At 34.5% G+C, this 24440-nt stretch overlaps 1 protein-coding gene and 1 long non-coding RNA gene across 2 annotated transcripts; one reads left to right on the top strand and one right to left on the bottom strand.

The window, feature by feature from the left end:
• Window positions 1-4400: 4400 nt before the first annotated feature.
• On the bottom strand, window positions 4401-8076 carry LOC142637103 (uncharacterized). The gene is made up of 7 exons (XR_012844538.1): window positions 7944-8076; window positions 7592-7707; window positions 7360-7496; window positions 7220-7271; window positions 5397-6199; window positions 4988-5068; window positions 4401-4682 (listed from the first exon to the last, which is right to left on the bottom strand). It is a non-coding gene; the product is annotated as an uncharacterized LOC142637103 (long non-coding RNA).
• Window positions 8077-23601: 15525 nt separating this feature from the next.
• LOC142635423 (VQ motif-containing protein 1-like) lies at window positions 23602-23937 on the top strand. Its single transcript, XM_075809578.1, has one exon. The coding sequence runs from the start codon at window positions 23602-23604 to the stop codon at window positions 23935-23937; it is 336 nt and encodes a 111-aa protein (XP_075665693.1).
• Window positions 23938-24440: the final 503 nt, after the last annotated feature.

Below are 24440 nucleotides of genomic sequence, written 5' to 3'. Positions count from 1 at the left end.
CTTCTTTTTAGTACTTTATACACGTGTTGCCCCAATCCCTCCCTTAACCTAGATATTTCTTTTCTTAGTGCCTTTGAACAGTAACTAGAAGTTTCCCTTCCACTGTTCAAGTGTCACCTCCCCATTAATGCGGCCAGGGTGGTAGGTGCAGGGTCTTTAATGTGGAGGTAGCAGCCTTTATTTTTGACATTTCTTCAACACCGGTGCTTCTGGGACATTCTGGGGTTCACCCCCCTTAACCATTGGTCTTGACCGTGTCATTCCCTAACCTTTACCATGAAGTCTCAGATTCTCTGATGTCAGTCCGAGGGGAAAAACATCCTCGGCTAGGTCCTCGGATCCTCGGCGTATGGGCCGACCTAAACTATCAACAAGCCCTAAACTCAAGAGTAGGTCGGCCTTCCTTAGCAAGGCCCAATGGCCCATATCCCTATTAAGATATTTTTACTCCCCACAATTCTATATTAAATATTTTATAGGAATACAATTGAGGAATTGGCACACAAGCAAATGAAGGCTTGTATAAAAGCTCTTTATACTTATTGATTTAAAAGTTCTTTTTATATATTTTCTTATTCTAATTCTTATTTGTGCATAATATTTATAAAAAAATGTTAGGTACAAAATAAGGTACAAAAAAATACGTCAAGTTTTAAAGAATATTTTCACTTGAAAATGGGAGACATATGCAAAACCTATTGTACAATTGCCTCAATAATATAATTTAAAACCATTTAAATTTCTTATGATTCAATCTATTTCAAATAGGCCCAAAAGAGAAATAAATAATCATTCTTTTTTTTATTTTTTTTTTATAGCTGTTATGTAAAATTGAAGAACAACGAAGTCCGTATTAGAAATGCTTGCTGAGTAATTTACAGCAAGAAATTAGGGTTCTTAAACAATATATGCGACTAGAATGGTACTAGCATTTTCAAATGGTGTTACGATGTTATTAATACAAATGAATAAAACCTGATTAATAAATTTTGTAAAACTTAAAATTTTTAAAATCGAGATGGTTGATATGCAACATTACTACCATACAAGGAATTTTTGTACTGTAGTAATGTTGGCATGCTTGTTGCATATTTTAGAATAAGATATATATATATTTTTTTAAAGAATAAGGAAATTGAATTTGTCATTAGTTGGATAGAGTTCTCCATAGTTAAGAAAAAATAAAATTTGAATCAAATGTTTTCTAAAAATAGAATATTCTATTAAAGAAGTCACCTTTTGCAAATTTAAACTTTTTTAGCAATATATTTTACACTCTCATTACTTTACATAGTTTTACACATGCTTTTCAAGTGTTTAACCTAAACTTATTTGTCTATGGTACAATTTGGTAAAAATGAAAATATACGTAGCATATTAAAAAAATGCACATGTGGAATTAATCTAAAAATTATTAATTTGTTTCACTTGTTTAAAATATATTTTATGTTATGTATATGTATATGCTTATGTTTAAGAAGGTTTGTTAAATTCAAAGAGGATATATTGATGATAGTTTGTGTGGTTTGTGTATGAGATGCATTGAAAGTATAAATCACTTACTCTTTGAGTGTTCTTTAATCAAAAGAATTGGGGATACTATTATAGGGCTATCTTGATTCTTGAGAGACCAAGAGTAACTAGCAATATACTAATCAAAAAAGGGATATGCCTGAGAGGCTGAGAACCTCCATTTGCTTGAGATTGCTTTGTGGTCTACTGTAAACTATATTTAATTACAAGAGATGCTATAGTTCATGAATTGAGATAGTTTGGTCAGAGGAGTAAATCCTAACAAGTATTAAGAAGGATGTTTGAGGTCGTTTGGGATTCAAAGCCAAATTTCACAACTAAGTTCTTGATTGGAATCTTTGCCATAATTAAGTGGGGGATGAATTCTTTTATCATGACTCTCTCAAGAAAAGATGGCCGATCTTTTTCTTGTTTCTTTAAGATGTTCTTGGTACATTTATTGTGTTTTTCTTCTCTTTTGGAGTAGAAATACTTTTTTTCTTCTTCTTTGTTTTTAGTGTTATCTTGTGTAGTCAATAGGCTCTCTACATCTCTGATATTTTTTGATTGGGTCTTTAATGGCCTCTTTTTGTAATGCTGTTATCTTATCAATAAAAGACTGCTTTACCAAAATAAATTTGGATATTAGTTTTTGAAATATTCAAGTTTCAGATATTAGATGAAAGGTTTTTTAATTTATTAATTCAATGATATTTTCCGTTGATAGTAAAGAAAAATAATAATAATAACAATAATATTGGTTATTAATTATTCAATGTAATACTGTAAAATGTAAGAATGTAACTTTTTATTAAGTATAAAATGAGACTGTTCACTTACATTCATTATTGTGTGGTCAGACCCTTCATCAAGGATAATGAACTCTTTCCCAAATTAGAAGTCTAAACACTTCTCACCTGTTTGATTCAAATGGGAAATTTGATAAGAATGGTTCATATATATATTTGCCATGGGTTAAATCTTTAATATTATCTAGTGAATTCTCCTATGCCAATGTGCCACAATAAGAGGCCAGTGTAAAGTTACTAAGAAAAGGGATTTTAAAGTTGCAATTGTAGTTTCTCAAAAAAAAATCGCGTTAGTTTCTTGAATTAGATATTCTTCTAGATAGAATAAAAAAAAAGAAAAAAGAAATATTGAAGTATCAAACATATTGTGCCATAATTTCTCTTATGAAGTGAGAGTGAAATGTTGGGGGGTGAGTGTTCATGAGAGGGACTATTTCCTTTTATTAGAAATTTTGAGGTTGAAGTAAAAAAAAAAAAAACTGTGAAGTGTGAGGAGGCATTGCATTGATGCCTTTGGATGAATAGTGACGTGAGACCCATTTTTAATGAAAAGTGTCTGAAAAGTGGAGTTTGTGGGACCTATGAACAGTGCACAGATGCACTGTTCACTGCTAAATTGGTCAACAACTGCGGCTGAAAAAAAAAAAGAAGCTAAAAATGCTCAAAGCACTGAAATGCAGACGTGAACGCTGGATCCAAACGCCACCAAAGTGTGTTAATATGTTTGTTGGGATTGAAAATAAAACAGGTTACGATCACGTGGAAAGAAAGCAATGACATGTTCGTCTGGTCATGTTAAATTGTATTATGGGTTAAAGACAAGATGAAAACTGGCATTAATCTAGTGATTTTAATTAGGGTTGAAAACGAGTCAAGTTTTATCAAGTATTGAATGTTTAAGCTTGGCTTGGCAATAAATGTAAAAATTTCAAGCTTGGCAGAGCTCGAAGCAAGTCTACACAAATTTTTTGGGCTTGAGCTTGTTAGATAGTTTGAAAGCTTGAGCATGGCTTGACTTGATTTATTAATCAAGCCAAACTTGGGCTCAATATCAATTTTTTGAGCTCGAAATCCAATACAAGTACAACATCAAACTCATATTAAGCACATTATCAAGTTCATTTGGTTTTAGACATGTGGTCTCAACTTCCAAATAATTAAAGACTTGGTAAATATGAGTTTATTTTTCAAGTTCATATCAAGCTTATTAGTAAGCACATAAACTAACCTAAGCTTAGTTTATTTTTATATCAAGCCTTATTATACATGAACTTGTTCATGATTTTTTTTTTTGCTTGGACTTGGCTTGTTTATTCAAATTAGGGTCAAGCTTGACTTGTTTATAAACACACAAATATGAACAAGTTTTTTATTAAGTCAAGTCCGAGTTATTTATGAATGACTTAATTCATTTACAACCCTAATTCTAAGGTAGTTATCTCAAGAGATATGGATAGTTACTTGGATTGGTTATAAAAATCTACAAAGTGGATGTCTGTAGCCATAAAACAACACGATGATAGTTTTTTCAGAGCGGTTACGAGAGCTTACCAAGCTCAGTTAGCAAAGAGTTAATTGGCCAAGAGAATTGACCAAGAAGCAACACGTGGAAAGTAAAATTAAGCATAACTGTCAAGATCTCAAGTATAAATAGTGGCTTATCTACAAGAAATCAACCACTTACAACTTACAACATACCAAAAGTCATTTCTAAGTTCATATGTACTTAGATTCTTAGGAGATCTAGAAGTCCCTAAGAGACCAAGTAGTTCTTAGGCCTTGCAGAAGACTCTATGCTTGTAAATTTCTTCCTTTTATAGTTGTAATCTTGTTTAATTAAGTAATAGTAGTGTGTGTCTATATATATATATATATATATATACACACTAAATTAAATTTCTAAAACTTAGATAACAAAGTTTTATCTAAATTAGATCTTATCCCTTAGTCAAGAATTTTGTAGCTTAATATTCTAATAAAATATTAATTAATTTAATAAGACGCAACTTGAGGAAAAAAAAATGTTAGTTTGGTACAATTTAAGTTTAGAAAATTTTAATGATAAAATTTTAGTTTTATTTAAATTAAATAGTTGTGAAATGTTATCCCTTAATTTGTGGAAATATATCATAACAAATAATAAAAATTTAATTTATTAATTTGTTGTTCTTAAAATGTTGATAATAAAATTTTAGTTGGCGTAGAAGTCAAAAAGGTGGTTTTACAAATAGATTAAAAAAAGATTGATTATGCCAATTAATAGTATATCTACGGGTTGTTCTTGTCACGCTCTAGATACTCCCTGTCAATAAGGCTTTCAATCCGTTTCTTCAAATCAGCTGGCTTTATCGGAAATTTGAGCTGTTCACAGGAGAAGGAAAAAAAAACAAATCCCCACATCACTAATACAATCGAATTCATTTTAAATTTAAAATAGTTTGGCTGTCCATTTTATGCCTATCAGGGTCATCAATCACATTGTGTTTAATGAATCCGAGTTCAGAAGGGGCTTCCATAAATTCAATGATTCGTAAAATTAACCATTTTCTCTTCTTACATGGAAGCCAATTAGCCATGCCTGCCATGATATTTGATTTTGCCTGGGCCCTACTTTGTAGAGATCTCAATATTAAAAGAAAAAGATAAATAAAGCAGAAAACAGTTACCTGTTGGAAGAGTTCAGTTATCCGAAGTGTGTGACTGAGCACTTTTCTAGTCTTCAATATTCGTACAATTGCAGCATCAACCTATGGTTTAACAAGAAAACAAATTATATAAGAAAAGTTAAGTTTCAATTGGGAATCTAGAATAATATTTTGTATGTGCATATATCTATATAGAATAGTAGGCCTTTTTTTGCCACATAGCATAATTTTAGGATAAAATTAGGAAAAAATTACCGGCCAAACTTATTTGGTTATGTAGCATTTCCTTTGGAACCCAAATTTGATAAGCTCGAGTTCCAAAAAAGCGTTACATAAGTAAATAAGTTTGGTCAGGTGCTATTAGCCAATTTTTCCTAAAATTATGCTATTTAGCAAATTTTTCCTAGAATAGTATCACAAACATAGGTACCTGATATTGACGGTCCTGAAAAACTCGTTTTGTCATTTGTGGTGCTTATATTCTTCTTCACTGTTTCCTTCATCTGTATTGCATTTACCTGCTCCCATCAATGCAATGTTAACTTCAAGTTCCATCATGTGAGTGGAAACCAAAACTCAATAGTCCATCAGTGGAGTCGTTAATATCTTGAAAGCTATAAGTTGTCCACTTGGGTCGACAAAATCAATAATAATAATAATAATAATAATAATAATAATAATAATAATAATAAAGAGTACTGAAAAACAAAACAAAGCATAATGGCCAAAAAGAGACCAACGTGAAACAGAGAAACTGCCAGCTCATTGTTACCTTTAGAAAATTCAGCTTTTAACACACAATGACCTAACAAATTTTGCCACATTAAGCGCCTCCCACTGTACTTGCTTAAGCAGAGCTCCTTGAAAATGTACTATTGCACCAAGCAAAAGAATAGATTGAGACAGCTGCTCAGAAGCACAATGAAACAACCTACAATTGAAAGAGCTATATGGGGGTTTCCCCCAATGTGGTAGACATTCAATTCATGAGGAAGTCTAACATCCATGGGCGGATATGTTGGCCAGTACCTGCAGTTAGTCATCCAAAACCAATGAAGCTACTTGGGAATATTCAGTGAAGAAAAATCTGACTGTGTTTGAAAATAATGAACAAAGTAAGACCTACCCTGTTGTTAAAACAAGTATACCCAACTCAATCCCGGATGGGAGTTTTGTCCTGGCCTGGGATAATTGTTTGAAGGATTCATTTATTTCTTTGGATAATTCAACTTCCTGAAAATGTTTCACAAAATCAACGCAGAAACTATCATTAACTAACCCATACAAACTCATTATAAAAGCTCAGATGGTGAATGTTTCTTAACGGGGAATAGAAAAATCATTTACTAAGCTTTTTCAAAGATAAAAGCTCAAAATGCGCGCTGCAAAATCATGCTAACGAAGTGATATGGATAATATAGAGGCTAACAAATTGACTACAGAAGCTCATATGATGAACTTCTTACTGTAGAAAGTCAACCCAACACTTCATCTCCCTCTTGCTGAACTTCACTTATACAAATTTCACACAATACTTTTTTTTATGAAGTACAAATTATACACAATACAGTAGGCAATAATTTGTCAGCACAGTGCTGCATTAAAAAGTTGATCCAGTACTCAGGATGCAAACACTTGGTCACATGAGAATCTTAAATGTGGATTAATGGTAAAACATGAATTTTGTATGTCTAAATGATTCTTACATCGCTCAAGAGAATTGCAAGCTAACACATGCTCCCGTAATAAATCCACCAAAAGTTAGGCCTAGACCTAGGTACTAATCCATAATTTAATATGTAGACTGCATAGCTTAAACCTGGAATGAACGGGTTCTTCCATCAAACCAAGTAAGACCCTAGTGTAAACTTCAGATTTAGAAAATAGGACAAAAGCTGCCATCCCATTCATGACATCAACACATCATCGAGGCCACATCATCTAGATGATATTAAATGTTGGGATAGGATCCCCTCCCATTCAAACCCTCCAATTCCCTTCCATTTTTAGCCAATGTGAGAAATGTGGTATATATTTGCTTTTGTGTGGTTCATGTGTTCTTTTTAGGACCAATGGATTAAATGTGTCTTACATCTGGAGTAAAATTGAAGGATTTGAATTGGAAGGGGGCCTTTCCATAAAGGTTTCTCCACCCCCAAAAAAAGAGACCACAATTTGAAATCATCTTTAATAGCAATAGTGATAATTGACAATTTTCAAACCCGAAATTTATAGATTAACAAATGTGTGTACTTCGAACATTCCTTCAAGTTTGTTTGTAAATTGGCTGCCACACTGTCTTTAGCTGCATTAGCAACAAAAACTTGTTAGCATAATGAATAGATGAAGAACATGCAGCAAATATATGTAAGTCCCAAAAATCAATGCTTAACCTTAGAGATCATTGATTTCTCCGTATCAATGGAAGCGCTCTTTCCCAAAAGCAGCCTTTTCGCAAGATCCTTCTCATAAAATGCTTCAAACACATCCTTGCCCTTCATTAATAAGCAAGAATATGACATGTTTCTTACTGTCATTTTGATGAAAAACATGAGACGTAAATAGTAGCAAGAACAAGCATTACCAGACAATAGAGCTGTTACTTAATCCAATAGTCAAACTAACCTGAATAAAACTAAAACTTTATCAAGAGTACCCTCCAATTCTTCCTCAGAAGTACCCTTTTTCTCAGCACGAAGCTTTTCATCGAGAAATTTCGTAATCAGCTCAGCAGGTCGGTTCTATGAAAAGAAGCCCAAATATATCAGAAATAATGACTTGATAGATAAAGACGAGCAGTAAATACATCATTGAAAACAAATGAATCATCATCCTCTACGTCCCTACCCTTAGGCATTTGTGGCGCATACATTTATGGAAAGCAGAAATAGTTAACCAATAAATAAATAATCCGACACTTAAAATTTCACAAGTAGGTTTCTCTTAAACACGCATCCTGCAATGCTTGACTACCAACCTTTTGTAGGACTCGAACTTTTCCACACGCAAGGGACTACGAAGTCCTCCTTAGTTCCTTATCCTCTCAGCATCATTAAAGAGCACCAAAACAAGAGTCTGTAGCACAAGACTTACAACATGTTACAAACCCAATTCACCCCTACAACTTTAAGGAAGTCTAGAACTCCTAAGTGATATTCACTCAATAATAATATTTTTCCGCTTCCTTTATTAATCAATTTTTCCGCTTCCTTTATTAATTAATATCAAGCCATATAAATAGACGACTTTACAAGATAAAGCTAACATTTAAATTCAAAAGAAACCTTATCTTTATCTACAAGTAGATAAGATTTATTCAAATACTAAACTAACTATTTATCCTATTCATTTCTAATTACCCAACTCCTAATAACAAAAATAAAATCTTAAAATTAAATAAAATCTTAAATAATCAGATAAAAACTAAGCAAGTAACATTTCTCCTCCCTTGAAATCAACCCTTGTGGAGAAATCAGCCCTTGTGTTTAATCTGGAAATGATTGTTGCATAAGACCTAAAGGATCTTTCCCAAGAACTTGCATATCACTTGCATTTTTTTTTGTTTTTTATTTTTATACTTTCAACTGCTAGAGATGGTATCTCTTTCAGTTTTTCCATGCATTCCAACAATTGTTCCAACCATTGTTCCTTCATGCCTTCTTATCTTGGAGTTTGCTCTTTAGTTGGCGTCTCTTGTTCATATCTAAGACTTGCATATCACTTGCATTTTTTTGATACTAGAGATTGTATCTCTTTCAGTTTTTCCATGCATTCCAACAATTGTTCCAACCATTGTTCCTTCTTGCCTTGCTTTGATACCAATTGTTATGAACCAATTGATCTTCGAGGGAGTCTAGACCTCCCAGATGAATATTCACTCAATAATACTATATTTTTCCGCTTCCTTTATTAATCAGCATCAAGCCATATAAATAGATGGCTTTACAAGGTAAAACTAACATTTAAATTCAAAAGAAACATAATTTTTATCTACAACAAGTAGATAAGATTTATTCAAATACTAAGCTAACAATTTATCTATTTATTATCTGATTATCCAACTCCTAATAACAAAAATAAAATATTAAATAATTAAATAAAAACTAAGCACGTAACACAATATAACCAGAATACTATAAGAGCATCCTCAGTGAGGTTTCTAAATTGACAAAAAAGTCAATTTAGCAACCAATTCTCCAAAACTTTGGCTGCAACAAAGCAGCTAAAGTTAAAAAAATTTAACTTTGAGCTACAGTGAGTTGCAATAGATAGCAGCCCATTGTAACTCAAAACTTAAAACAAAAAAAAAAAAAAAATTTTAATGTAGAGTGTTAAAAAAAAAGTATTTTAATGTATTGATGGTTGTGATTGTTGGTTATTGTGTTATATATATTATTTTATTGTGTTGTTTATATTATTTTAATGTGTTGAATGTGAATATAAAATCTTTGTTGTAGGGTGTATTATAAAGTGGGTTGTTAAAATAGATAAAGTAGTGTTTTGAGTTGCTAAAAGCTAAAATTTTAAGATGCTTTACTGTGAATGCTCTAAGTTATACACTTGGGTAGGAAAAATTCCAAATTCAATAATAATATGGAGCAATAAAGAATACTGAAAAACAAAACAAAGCATAATGGCCTAAAAGAGACCAACTTGAAATAGAGAAACTGCCAGCTCCTTTTTACCTTTAGTAATAGGCATAAATCCCATAGCAGACGGATCCAATTCACTAAGTTAATTATAAAGCAACGGTGATACCGAAAGAGACGGTTTGGATAGCTTGACAATAAAAAACCTAGTAGACAGAGTCTCGTCTTGAACGGAAGGCAAAATGATGGGGACTCCCTAAGGTGGACAGACCCTTTTATGTAGACGGATCCTTCAAGGTGGACGGACCTGATAGAGACGGGAGGCAAAACCATGTGGCATCCACGTGACCTGAGTAGGCTCCAAGAATTCTAACATAAAAGTACCTTACATTCTACGTCCAACCACGATTAGAAGGAGCCCTACAAGGAAATGATCCCTCAAAATACAAGCATTAATGATCTTCCCTACAAGGAAATACCATTTCCATCAAGAAACCAACGTCAGCTCTACGCTACTATAAAAACCCCAAAACCTTCACAAATCAAGGTATGCATAATTTGCCTTAGTTCTGGCACTCTAGAGTTATAAAAATTCTCTAACTTAACCTTCGGAGGGTATTTGGTCGGTACCACACTGATACTCTCTATAAGGTCCTCTTCTTCTTGAGGACCATTCATCTTATTGACGATTTTAGCATCATCAGTTGGCTCCGTCTGTGGGAAACGTGTAGTAACAACTTCATTGTAGTAGGAGTTGTACTACCACTTCCCTAACAAAGAGTTGTATGGTACTAACTCGCTCAATGGCTACCACCAACAACCAAGGAGACGAACCACGCATTACCGCTCTTGAAAGATAAGTACAGATTCTGGCCGCAGCCGTGGAACGCCTCACCAAGCAAAACCACAACCTGGAGGAACAACTACACCAAAGGAACGTAAAACCTAACAATCATGAGGACGAGCAGGAAGGTACCAACGCTAAGAGAAGGGATCGAGAAGGACCCGAAGGCAGCAACGCCCTAAGCAGACAAGAGCAGCAAGACACTAGCCGACCATCCATAGCAGATACAACTCCACCATACATGGTTGCTAAAATGCAGATGATGAAGGAACGGATGGACTTCATTATGAATGCCCTCAGAGGACGGGTATCAAGCGATCTTGACAAGCTGGTCCATCGGACAGACTCACCCTTTACTGCACTTGTCACTTCATTCCCCCTTCTACCGAAGATTCGTATGTCGCAGCTTGAGACCTACGATGGATCGAAGGACCCTTTGGACCACCTGGAGTTATTCTAAATCCTCATGCACCTATAAGGTGTGGTAGACGAGATCATGTGCTGAACTTTTCCAACTACGCTGAAGGGTCCTGCAAGGGTATGATTTAGCAGGCTGGCGCCCAACTCCATTAGTACCTTTAAGGAGCTGAGCGCACAGTTTGCCTCGCACTTTATTGGGGGGCACAGGTATAAGAAGTTCACTGCATGCCTGATGAGTATCAAACAATGGGAAGATGAGACGCTAAGATCTTACATAACCCGTTTTAACAAGGAGGCCCTCTCAATTAACGAAACTGATGACAAGATACTCGTTGCTGCGTTCACCAATGGGTTATGTAAGGGGTGTGGATGTCATCTTGTTCATCCATCTTTTCAAATTTTGACTCCACCAAGTCCTCTTCTTCATCCACATTTTCTACAATCCCTTCAGTAGGATTGACAGTGGTGGTAAAGGCATTCAGGATTCCGACATCCTCATTTTTGGAATCGTTCTCAGGTTCGGTATCACTCAAGGTAGCAACAAGTGCCTTGTTTTTCCCAATAGACTTAAGATAAGTGTGGCACTCTTGTTTTATATGATCGAATCATTGACAACCGAAACACTTAGGCCTTGAAGGAACAGTGTACTGACCGTCATCCCTAACATCTTTCTTCCTTTTGTCTTGGCTCTTAGACTGTGAAGAACTTGATTGCCTACTGTCCTTGTCGAAGCCCTTTGCATTTGCATTCTTCATGAAATTCTTGAACTGCCTAGTGATGTAGGACTTCATTTTAGAATCTTCATTATCGGAACACTCATCAGTGTCACTGCTTTTGGCCTTTAGTGCCATGCTCTTACTCTTGCTTGACTTCCTGAGCCTAGACAAACCCAATTCATAGGTCTGCAGATTTCCAACAAGTTCTATCAAAGTAATTTTATCAATGTCCTTTGACTCCTCAATCGTAGTGATCATAGCATGGATCTTGGGCAGAGATCTGAGCACTTTTCTCACAATCTTGGGTTCAGGAATGGTTTTTCCAAGATTGAATGCTGAGTTCACTATGTCCTTGAGCCTAACATAGAACTCATCAAATGACTCATCCTCCTTCATCTTGATTTCTTCGAAGCTAGTAGTGAGCCTCTGAAGTTTCAAATCCTTGACAGTCTTGGTTCCTTCATAGGTTTTCTGGAGAATGGTCCATGCCTCCTTTGCGGTTTCAGTGGAGGAGATTTTCTTAAACTTCTCATTTATGACCGCACTAAATAAGGCACTCAATGCTCTGTTGTTGAAGTTAGCCGCCTTGATCTTTGCATCATCCCAATCGCCCGGCGCTTCTTTTAGCTTAGTCCAGCCTATCTCCACAGTTTGCCACACCTTCTCATCTAAGGACTGCAAGAAAGCTCTCATGCTTACATTCTAATATGCATAGTTAGTTCCATCAAATAAAGGTGGTACAATGAGTGACTATTCTCTATCCGTGACAAACAGGGGTCAATAGATCTCACATCAAAGATTAAACCCTAATTAGAGTGTGCCCGCTCTGATACCACTTGATAGGCCAAAAATGTATTGACCCCTTGTGATAAATTAACCAATTAATTAACCAAGTGAATTAATTAGGTTTAATTACATACAAAAAGTGTGGCAGCACGAACAAATCACCAAATAATGAAATATGCAGTGGAAATTAAATGACACGGTGATTTATTTACGAATGGGAAAAACCTACACGGCAAAAACTCTACCGGATGATTTTAAGGTCACTACTCCCGAGAATTCACTATTATCAAAATAAGCGGTTACAAGTAAAGGAATCTTAATACCTTATACCAACCTAAAGTTGAACCCTTACCTTAATACCCAATTGGACTTATTTTGTAATGGCAATCTCTCATTTTCAATGTACGGTTCCCAGTATATGACTAACCAATAGATGCGCGGATCCCAGTACGCGACTTGATCACCAACTTGAGAAGGATGTTAGCTACAAAGTTCTTCTGTTCTTCAACACATGAAGATCACGAAGTTGTTTGGTCACAAAACCCTACGGTGTACAAACACAGCAGCTTCTCAAGAATTAGGGCAAACTAGGTTTCCGGTCACACTTGTGGAATTATGCTCTTGTGCAATTGTGCTCTTAGCTGTGCAACCTGATACAGCCCTTAAAATAATCCTTATATATGTTTAGGGTTGTGAGAAAAGAAAGCCCAAACACCTAATCACGGGTTGGATGAAAATTAGAATTGAAAATCTGAATTTCATAAACCTCAACAGATACGCAAGCTGTCGAGTAGCTATTGAGCCTCGGGCTGAAATAGCTCTTTTAAACCTCGATAGATGCTAGCTATCGAGTTAGCTGTCGAGCTTTAATGAACAACACTTCTTTACTTGTTTCTTGGACAGACTTGCATGATTTTAAGACTTGAACTTGAAACCTTGTTTCTTGAAGCATTAAACACATCCTAGATCTACCCAGTTATAAGTAAAGTGCGTTTTGTCAAAGGATTAGCCAATGCATAAAATGTTGACATATTTTCCTAACATCCAATCACATATGTCCTAACACATTTAATTCCTGTAGATTAATAGCGTAAAATCAAATTTTAGTTCAAAGGCAATCCGTGATGATCCAAGTGTTCATTTGGCTATCATGTTAGCTCTCTTTAGAATCTCCTAGTGATCTCTTTATAAAGTTTCAATGAAAGACAAGAAGATTTTGCATAAGTGAACAAATTAATTGCATTCTTTGTTACAAATTCCAAGGCCATTTGGTGGATTCTTTGCCACCAGTAACTAAGAAGGAAGCCTAGATTGCGAAGGTGTGGGTATTTTTACAGTCTACTTCTCCTCCAAAGCCAAATCTAGCCTTTGGTGTTTAAGAAGAATATTAGCATTGTTATTTTCTATAATCTCATAAAGAAACAATTACCTTGGATCTTGATTTTAAAGCTTCTCAAAAAAATTTTAAAAATGTTAATTAAATATACACAATATTTTGATACAGTAGTAAATTTATTGCTAAGTTTTTGTTTCTCAGGTCTTCCAAATGCTAGTTAATTTACTATACCTTTATCCTAAATGACATCTCTCTCAGCAGTGTTTCCCTCATGTTTCAAGACATCTAAAACTGGATGGTTCATTTTTTTAGAGAAATGTTATTCATTTAATATCATGATTGTGCTTGCAGGGGAGCATTAGTGAAAAATTACTTTTAAGGGGATTTGAACTCTTACTTGGGACAGACCATATGGAAGTTTTACACTTTTTTAGGCCCCAATTGAGGTGGACAATTTCTCAAATATCATTATGAAGATGGGAATGGTACTTATCTTTGGTAGGATATGCTATTAGACTTACTCCACCAAAAGTTTAGCAATTCAAACTTACCAGGTATTCTAACTAATAGACTTTGTTCCATTCCTAGAAGACCTGATACTTGGGGTGTATAGTTAGCTTGGGCAATAGGGGTTCTAAAAGGCAGAAAAGCTTTGTTGTTATTTTTTTTTTTTAAGTTTCTTGGATTGCTCTTATATATCACACTTGGATGTAGAAAACTCTTAGTGGCATAAAAACAACTTAAAGATGAAAAATATACGATCAAGATTATTTCCGTAAAGGATAGAAGGACTGGCATCAAGCAGGCATATTGTGAATTCAGCTAGAAACAAAGGTTGTGTTCTTTTTGGAACATCCCTATGACTATTTGATTCTAATTCTTAACCATTTGCTTAATTGGTCAATGCAACCACATGTTCGAATTTAATTGGAAAACCACAACACCTAAAAAATTATATCTAAGTCTTTTCATTTCTTTGACATGTTCTCATGTCTGCATTAATAATTATTCTTAATTATTTTTCCTTTATCATTTTTTTACAACATATTTAAGAATAAATGATTTAATTGGACTTCTCTTAACTTAATATATGAATTATATATTTGTATTCTTTAGCAATCAATATAAATACAAAAAAGTACCACCGAGGGGTGTGATCTAGTGGTCTTGGGTGATGCACAAGATACACTAAGTGTGTGGTCCAAGGTTCGAGTCTATATATGGACTCACTTGAGTTGCCTCTCTCAGCAACTCAAAGTTCATTAGTGTCTCTCATGGGGTTGGGAAGCTATGGCTCACCGTGGTCTCCTTGCATCCCAATAGGACCCCAAACCCAGCAGGTAAGGTGCAACTGTGGTCATGCCTAGGTAGGATTGCCACGTTATTCGCTCTCTATCCTTTTTGTTCATAAAAAAAAAGAAAAAAAAAGAAAAAAAAATATAACACACACAAAAAGTAAATAGAAGAGAGAAAAATTGTTACACAGATTGTTACACACACATTTGCAAACTTGAAAATCATGACTTCAAGTCATGATTTCAGTTGCTTTTTCGAATGTGTAAATGTATGTGTAATAAACATTGTTCAATAAAATAAAATAAGAAAGGCAAAACTTGCCATGCGTTAATTAAGATTTAAGAGGCATATCTAAATTCCCCAATTCCATGCATCTGCCTTCCAAACTATATTCTTCCTCCTTAATGAACAACAGCTAGATAGAATCAACTTAATCCTATCTATATTTAGAATGATGCATTAAAACATTATCAATAACTTTAACCTAAACTCTAACCTAACTCTTAATAACATTAAATAAATAGTAGAGCATAAGGCTATTGTTCTCTAATGGGGAGAATGTTTTAAGTTTAAAAAAAGTTGGAAAGAAAGATTACAAGTGTGTGAAAAATGAACAAAATTTTGATTGTTGCACTTTATGTTTTGAGTGTTTTCATTGTTCCCGTATGTCTACTAGTATTAGTTTTTCTTCTTGTATATTGTTGTGATGGCAAAATCAAACACAACCTTGAGATTCGTGGTTGCAATAAGAACTTAAAAGTACTAATATATTGTGTGTGTGTGTGTGTATTTTGTTGTAATAGTTCTATTGCAAAAAAATTTATGTTGCAATAAATTATTGCAACAAGTTATTTTATTTCAATAACCTAATTTAAATTTTATTAAAAATCATTTATTGCAACAAAATGCTATTGCAACAAATTTTTTGTAGTGATAATCTATTGCTACAGACTTTATTGCAACAATGCACAACAAATTTTTTTTCATTAGGTGTTTATTGCAACAGTTTTGAGTTTATTGCAATGTTTACTCCAAACTTTTTCATTCATATCTTCTTCTAGAACATTTGAACTCTCTGGAACTAGAAGATATATGAAGACCAGTATGCAAACAACCACTATAGTAAAGAAGACAAATAAAACTCCTTTCATGGTGCAAATCGTTGACAGTAATGCATAGCTAATCAAGAACATACTCAACAAATTTATAGTAATCATCATAGGGTCAGCAGCTGAACTAGCTCTCCTTGGGAAATCAACTTTAGTCCATTTTGATGAAGTTACTCCATATCCAACTAAGTAAAGAAGGAGGAATCCAAAAAATATGTATGCTGCAGTATGTGTAGGATACAATACAGCATAATGCCCCTGTAGTAGCAAAATAGAAATGGGAAAGAGTCCACAGAACATCACGAACGATGAAATCACCATCAATGCCCATCGTAGCTTAAACCTAGTGACAAACCATGAACCTAAGATGCTTGTTGTTACATTCACATATTCAAGAACCATCGGTGCCATGTAAGATACATCTGTGGGGATATCAAATTCCATTAGAGGAGTTGGCAAGAAGAAACTGATCACAGTCATCCCCGTAAACTGTAGACATATCTCCCTAACACAACTGATAACCAAATAAGGACAACATTGATGACTAAAGACATGCTTCAACATATTATGTACTAATATATTTTTTTTATATACATATATATATATATATATATATATATAGTTTTGTTGCAATAAATTATTGCAACGATTTATTTTGTTTCAATAACCTAATTTAAAAAGTATTAAAAATCATTTATTGCAACAAAATGCTATTGCAACGAAATTTTTGTCGCGGTAAGTTATTGCTACAAACTTTATTGCAATAGTGCACAATTGAAAATTTTTTCGTTAGGTATTTATTGCAACAGTTTTGAGTTTATTACAAAAAACAAAAAAAAATTTGTTGCAATTAAGGTATTGTTAATAGTATTCAAGTGAGTGAGTCAAAATAAAATTATAGTTTGCATTTCTTTCTTGTAAAATATTGTAGTTTCCTTATTAGTGATATTCTCTTCAAAGGTTATGCTTAATATTATATAAGTTCTTGAAAAAAGATTTAGGGTAGTCATTTATTTAGATTTAATTAAAGAGTTTAAAATCTATAATGATATCTCTAATAGAGTAGTATTGCAATTTTATCTAAGGAAGTTCTTTCTACGATTTGAAACCGTGTTGGTTTTCCAGTATTCAAAATTCAACAATGATTATAGAGCAAGTCACTGCACCAGTTGGGTGAGCTTATTGCTGGAGTCATTAATTGGTTTGACTGTTTGCATGCAGTTTGCACACCAAAATCTTGTTAATAACAATTTCTAATATAAAAATTATGAATTCTTATGAGGTAAACTCCATTTCCTTGATAACTGGTGTAAGGGCGAAGATCCTGTGTATTTATTAGCAATGGCCTCATTCCCATGAAGAAGAAGAATGGTCTATATATCTACCCAACAGACCCTCTCTAATTCCCCCCCAATTTTGGAATTTGACATCCAGTTTTCTCTTCAGTGCCAACGTAGTGTTGAAATATGTGAAGACGTTGGAATAAGTACACCTGCCGTGTTTGTTCCGTTGATGTATCCAAAAGCTTTCAGGTGACTCCAAATCTTTTAAGTGGGCCATTCCCTAAGCAACATCGGGTGCAGTTGGTTCATTCCTGGTTGATCACCAAATGGAAGGGGGGTTGATAACGACGTCATTGTAGCTGTTGAAGTCTTGGTGGAGGAGAATGTTTTTGGGGTCGAGAGCTACGGCATGGGATTTGGCCTTTTAATGGCGGAGAAGGGAGGAGGAGATGGTGGTGGCGGTGGTGGTGGGGGATGTGGCTGAGCGTTTGGTGGGCTGGGGAGAGAAGAGGGCATTGTATAGCGCTTAAATTTGAAAATTTTAAATTTGAGAAGGGCTGCAATAACAGTTGGATTTATGGTTCAAAGTCCAAAATAAGTTGGTGGCAGTGTGGCACAATGGACTACATTTGAATGGGCTTCTTTATTTTCATGTAAAGAAAGTGAATGAGATTCCCACATGCTTATGAGACCAGCCCATGAAGTACACAGCTTTGCGGGACATTGCTAAGAATCATGGCCTCATGTTTTAGTGCACTATACAAGCCTGATCCAAACTTGATTCGGGCTACATTTAAAAAATAATAAAAGATTATTATTAACATAACATTTTTTTTTTTTCCATTTGGCCTGGAGATGTAGTAGATGACCACTTCTGATTCTGAATCCATGGATTCAGATAATATGCATTGAAAAATTTCTCTCTAAAATAATATTACTAACTTATAGCTAAGGTTCTAAGTTATCAAGTTCCAAAACTAATTTCTATGTGAGATTCAATGCCATCAAGTATAGGAAGTTAAGTTAACGTTATGCCAAGTTTCAATGCAAAAAGAACATATTGATGCCTAAATAAACAACTAAGAACTTGAACCAAACGAAGTCAAACTTGATATAAATAACATTAACGAAGTAACAAGGAAAAAACTTATTGGCATGAACAGCTTGCAAAGACCTACGAAATAAGGGGAAAACTACAAAGAAAATACAATAAGAGAGTTATCTCAATGTCAACAATTTTGTCAGTGGAGAATTGTGTTTATAAGGAGCTCTTCTTTTATGAGTAAAACTAAAAGTGGTTGTTATTTCCGGCCAATAACTATCCCATAAGATAAGGAATAGTTTCTTATATCTTGGACTTGGCTGGACAAGAATCTTCAAGCAGTCTATGCACTTGACAAGTTTATTCAAGTATTCTATGCAATGGTCAAGTGACATTCATTGATGCGTATAAGATAAGAAGTTAGTAGTTGTTACCTACCAATGAATGACATATCAAGATATGAAGGTGAGACGACACTCACCATATGGCATAATTTGCCAAATCACAAGTGGAGCAAATATATCAAATTAACACATGACATGATTTCCAACTTACATCTGTCATCATTGCAATTGGCTTTATTCTCCTATTATTATAGGAAATGCTAACAAGCACCGATTGGTGCTTATTTAGGTGCAAAAAAAGATAAACTGGTGTAAAGAATACAAGAAAAAAAAAGTTAGAAAAGAAAAAAAAAAACAAGCGATACTTATAAAGCTGAAAAATGAAATAGAGCTGTAAAAAAGACAAAAAAGTTGTCAAATTTTTTTTTAAAAAAGTTGTTAACAGGCACCTTGCGGTGCCCGTTAACACAACCCTATTATTATTATTATTAAGTTCTCATTGTATTGTTGTTGATGAAGAAGGCAAGGAGTTGAGGAGGACTAGAGGTCTTATATCTCCTTCTAGGCTTGGAAATGCTTAGCGGAGGACTATAGTTCTTTGGGCTCAATGGCATTGGATAGAGGATTGAAGGTTATTTTTATTTATTTATTTATTTTTTGACTTTGTAGCACTATAGAGAGAGAGAGAGAGATAGATAGATAGATAGATAGATAGATAGATAGATGAAAAAGAAAAAGGTATGGGTATCAGGTGGGTCGGGTTAGCTGGGTGAGGGTGTCATCCACCTAACATCCAACCCACAAAGGCCACAACCCAAGAAATTAAACCCCCTACTGTCCTACAAATCTCCTAACACACTTGTTGAAATCACCCAAATTCCTTTGGATTGATTTGATCCAATTAGGTCCCAAGTAGCCTTAGGTAAAACAAGTGGGGAGGTTTTGTAGGCGGCCAAGTAGCTGCTATCAAGGGGACACACAAAAAAGTGAAAAGAAAAAGTAGAGCTTTTTTATGCTTGGTTAAATTGCACATTTTGTTTCTCAACCTTTAATCCTTACCTGAAACTTAGCTTTTTAGAGCAACCACATCAGTTCCTCTATTTTACACATCTATTTTTACACTAAAAACCTACTTTTTATATTTTACACATTCACTTTTACAAAACACCCACATCAGTTCATCTATTCTACCCATCTTTTAATTAAATAATCAATTTTCTCACAATTTTTTATTATTTCTCCTAACCACCGAGATATATACGCGCGCTCTCTTTCTTCTTTCCCATATCTGATTTGTTTCTCTACTGCTCTCTCTCTCTCTCTCTCTCTCTCTCTCTACCCATTTCAGATCAACTCTCTCTCTCTCTCTCTCCATTAACTCTCCCTAGCTCCGATCCGCTCCGATCCGAGCTCTGATCCACGATTCACCAGCTCCGAGCTCTGATTCGCTCCGATCCACGATTCACCAGCTTCGAGCTCCGATCCGCTCTAATCCACCAGCTCCAATCCATGATCCACCAGCTCCGATCCCCGAGCTCCACTAGCTCCGAACTTCAATCCACTCCGAACCACCAGCTCCGATCCGAGCTTCGAGTTCCAATCCACAATCCACGAGCTCTGAGCTCCGATCCACGATCCATGAGCTCCGAGCTCCGATCCACGATCCATGAGCTCCGAGCTCCGATCCATGATCCACGAGCTCCAAGCTCCGAGCTCCGATCCACAAGGTCCGATCCACGATCTACCAGCCACGAGCTCCGATCCACTATCTGTGTTTGTGTATTTCTGTTTTTTTTTTTTTGAGCAAGTGTATCTCTGTGATGATATGTCTGTGTGTTTGTGTGTGGGTGTGTTTGTGTGCATCTGAGGAAAAAGAAGAAGATGAGCAGTTAACTGGGTTTGTTGAGCACGGATAAGAGAGAAAAAAGAAGCGAGTAGAAATTAATAAAAAAAGGATAAACAAGCTATAGTAACCGTGTTAATATACACAATTACTGTAGCTCGGGGATGGATTTACATAATTTTGCATATTTTTACACCCATTGATGTGGGTGTTTTTTTGCTCAAAATGTGTAAAATTGGTAGTTATTTCTATTTTAGAAGATTTTAGAGGGACTGATGTGGATGCTCTTATACTTTGAAATGTTTCATTTAAGTCTTGGTACTTTTAAAATTCTTTCTAGAAGATCCTTGTAGTCAACTAATAGATGAAAAATACTAACATGGTAAATGGAATCCCTTGAAACTTAAAAGACATGGAGTCTCTACATGTAAAAAAATCTAAATATAAGAAAACAAGACAGCTAAATTAGCAAATGTAATGCACGTGTGACTCACATGACTAACAATTAGGAGAGGTAGAGGATTTTGAAAAAAAGGTTACATGTTTGATTATATTTGATCCTCAAATTGAAACCCATGTTTCTTTTTCTTTTTTTAATTAACATGCAATTTAACCTTAATTTTCTTTTTCAGCATTTTGTTCGCAAAAACTTTTTCTCGAATCTATTCACAGCCAACTTAATTCAGGCTCTAAAGTGTATATGTATTGGCAGCAAATAGAGTAAAATCAAATCTTTTATCCACCTAGGGGCAGAGGATTTCTCGAAGGGCTTGGCTTATGTGTAATGTGTTCTTTTTGTAGGTATATTTTAACGTAAATAACAAGACATAATTGACTCGGTTTCTTCCCAATGAGTTCGGCTTATGTCCTTTCTATTTTCAGCAGGTTTAATTTAAGTCATCAAGACACAATTTGGCCTTCCATACCTTGCCACCAAATCAATTTATGGGGCATCAAATTGAACAATATTATATCCCTGAGTCCTTATTTAGAATTCATTAACAACGGTGTGTTCCTCTATATAAGTCTCGCCCCATTGATTTTCAGAAGAAAAAAAAGTCACAGATTCATTATTGAGCCTAACAGATTTTAATTATTTTTTTTCCCAGAGTTATTGACCAAACATTTGAGCCGCCATGAGGACGTATCTTGTGCTCTATATGTCACCCACTCAAATGTGATGAGGATGGAACATGGGTGCAACGCATGTACCTTCTTGGACACTATGGTTGTGTTCGGTGCACTAATCTATTTTGATGAGATAAAAAATTAAGTTAGATTTAATTTGATAAATTGTACCTATAAGCAAGAGTCTTTAAAAAACTTTACCTAACAAAATAAATTGATTTATAATTTATAAATTAAGACATAAAACGGTTATAAGTAAGATAATTCCATGGTAAGATAACCTAAAGATGCAGACATCTTCTAATTGGCTCACATCCCATACCAGAGAGAGAAGGTATTTCTTGCGCTTGTCTTAATGCACCTTATGTGAAACTAACATGTGAATTTCAAATAGATTGCATAAGACTGTTGCACCCGAAAATTTCGCTATCGAAAGAGGGTAATAAAATTGAGACCATTCATACGTGTGATTTCACGTGCTAGCTGTATGCCATATTTTACCAAATGCTAATAAAACAAATTAAACTTATTGACTAGATTGGTTTGACACATAAAACTGGAATATTCTAATATAATCCCATAGAAATAATTGGATTAAGCTTGTGGAGTACGGTACTTCGCCAAATTATGGCCAGGTAACTGATGAGCTGCAAAGACAGACAAGAACTGAAAGCTTAAAGAAATTTCGGGTGTTTGAAAAAGAAAAGCAACGAAATGACCAAGATCCCACGTCTCTCTTATCTTATCTCATAATATTAAGCTTAAAGTTTTTGCATGTGCGAATTGCGATCATTAGGTAGGAAATGATAAATTGACTCCTTATGTATTGACTTAAACATGCATAATCATAAAATTATCTCAAATATAATAATAAAGGAATTGAACTTTAGATAGATTTATTTACAAGGAATTTGGATATGAGTTGAACTTAAGGAGCACTCTACTTAAATTAGTGGGAGGGAGAGAGACCTAAACAATGAGCCTTATAGCACATGCACATGTGCGCAGACCACTTTCATTGAGTTGAGGCAAGCGACACTCATAGGGTGAAATAAGAAACTCGTTTCATTATTTTAACCAAAACTTTTTTTTTTATATTAAATTTATTGCTTTTCATTCAATTAGCTAAATTGGTAAAAAAAAAAAATTGTGGTCAAATGAAGTACTTGGGTTCAAATTTTGTCTATTCAAAAAACTAATCAATATTTTAACTTATTAATAAAGAACAATCATTATAAAGTGAGTGTCATAAATTTAAATCATATTGTATTTATATAAATACAATTTTTGTGGGTTTCGATTAAAGTAGTTGATAAAAGACTAATGTCTCCAAATAAATGATCTGAGATTTTAATTTTTCTTACACCAAAAAATAATTAATATCATAATCTAATAATTAAGAAGAATCGATCATAGATTAGACACGATAAGTTCAAATATATATTATCTTAAAAAAAAACTTATCTTTTATTGTTTATATGCTACTTTACTATATGTTCTAGAAGTGCTTGATTGGCAAGTAATATTGCCACCTTTCAATATATATTTTTTTTGGCACGTGAGTGGAAAGGTGGGGTGATGATGACTTTGCGAATTCGCAGAATCTTAAATCATCTGCGTGCTAATTTGACCGAGACTTTTGGATTTTGGTCCTTCTAGACTGCTATTTTAACGGTCAATTGATTCATCCCCTCTTTAGTCTTAACTGTCAAAACGCCACCTTTGTTCCCTTTTTCTCCTTAGATATTCACAGCCCCAGTTTCTATATAAAATCCACACACACATACACAGTCACTACACAACTTTTTCAAACAAACACACAAAAAAAAAAAGCACATCAAAACCCCCATTAGCAAAGCAAAGAAAAAGCTCCAAAGCTAGCTACTAGTATTTTTTTCAATGGCATACACAAGTCATGATGCAGTGAAAGTTGTTCTTATCAATACCCAGTACGTGGAAACAGACACCACCAGCTTCAAATCTGTAGTTCAGAGCCTTACTGGTAAGGATTCGTGTGTTGAATGGATAGAAAAAAGTTCTTATGCTGCTGGAAAGAGAAAGAGACCCGTTGCTGTGAATGGTGGCATTGAGAGGTCAGGCCACTTCAGAAATGGTGGTTGTGGAAGTAGTAGTGCAGTTCCGATGTTATCGAAGGGTATTTCATTTAAAGACTTGGATAGTTTGATGTTGGAGGTGCCTCCAATGGAGGAATTTCACTGGCTGTGGGCTCAGTAGATCTTTATTTTTACTTTTGTATAATTTTGTAGTTAGAGATTTGAATTTTGTATGCATCGGTTACAAATACAAGATTCCAGTTCAATTTCACATTTATTGTGTAACGTATATATACAAGTTAATCGCAATATGTGTTTTTGTTTGAGTTCCAATGTTAGTTCTTTTGAGATATCTAGTCAATAATCTTTGTGCATTTTGGTGAAGTCAAACATAGACAGCGGCCCTGTAAGCTATGGTGGACAATAATTGCCACGGAACTTTGATGCATATATGATATATCTTCGTTGTTGTTGTGGTAATGAGTGGGTGTGCTTGTGCCAGTTCATATATGTGTGGACAAATGCTTTCGCTGGATATTCTATAATTTGTGCCTGAAATGATTTAACAATTCTGCTTTAAAATATTTTGTGCATCATAGAATATAAAAAAAGGGGAAAAAATAATTGATTTTCCTGGTGGAAACATGATTATTTTGTCTAACTATGGTTCATTTCAATAGAGGT

The sequence above is a fragment of the Castanea sativa genome, chromosome 5 (assembly GCF_040712315.1).
Source record: "Castanea sativa cultivar Marrone di Chiusa Pesio chromosome 5, ASM4071231v1".
Lineage (NCBI taxonomy): Eukaryota > Viridiplantae > Streptophyta > Magnoliopsida > Fagales > Fagaceae > Castanea > Castanea sativa.
The sequence above is the reverse complement of the archived record's forward strand: the minus strand, read 5'-3'. Positions and strand labels throughout refer to the sequence as shown.

Coding starts and splice junctions, on each gene's coding strand:
- LOC142635423 (XM_075809578.1), top strand. CDS start 23,602: ATGGCATACACAAGTCATGATGCAGTGAAAGTTGTTCTTATCAATACC.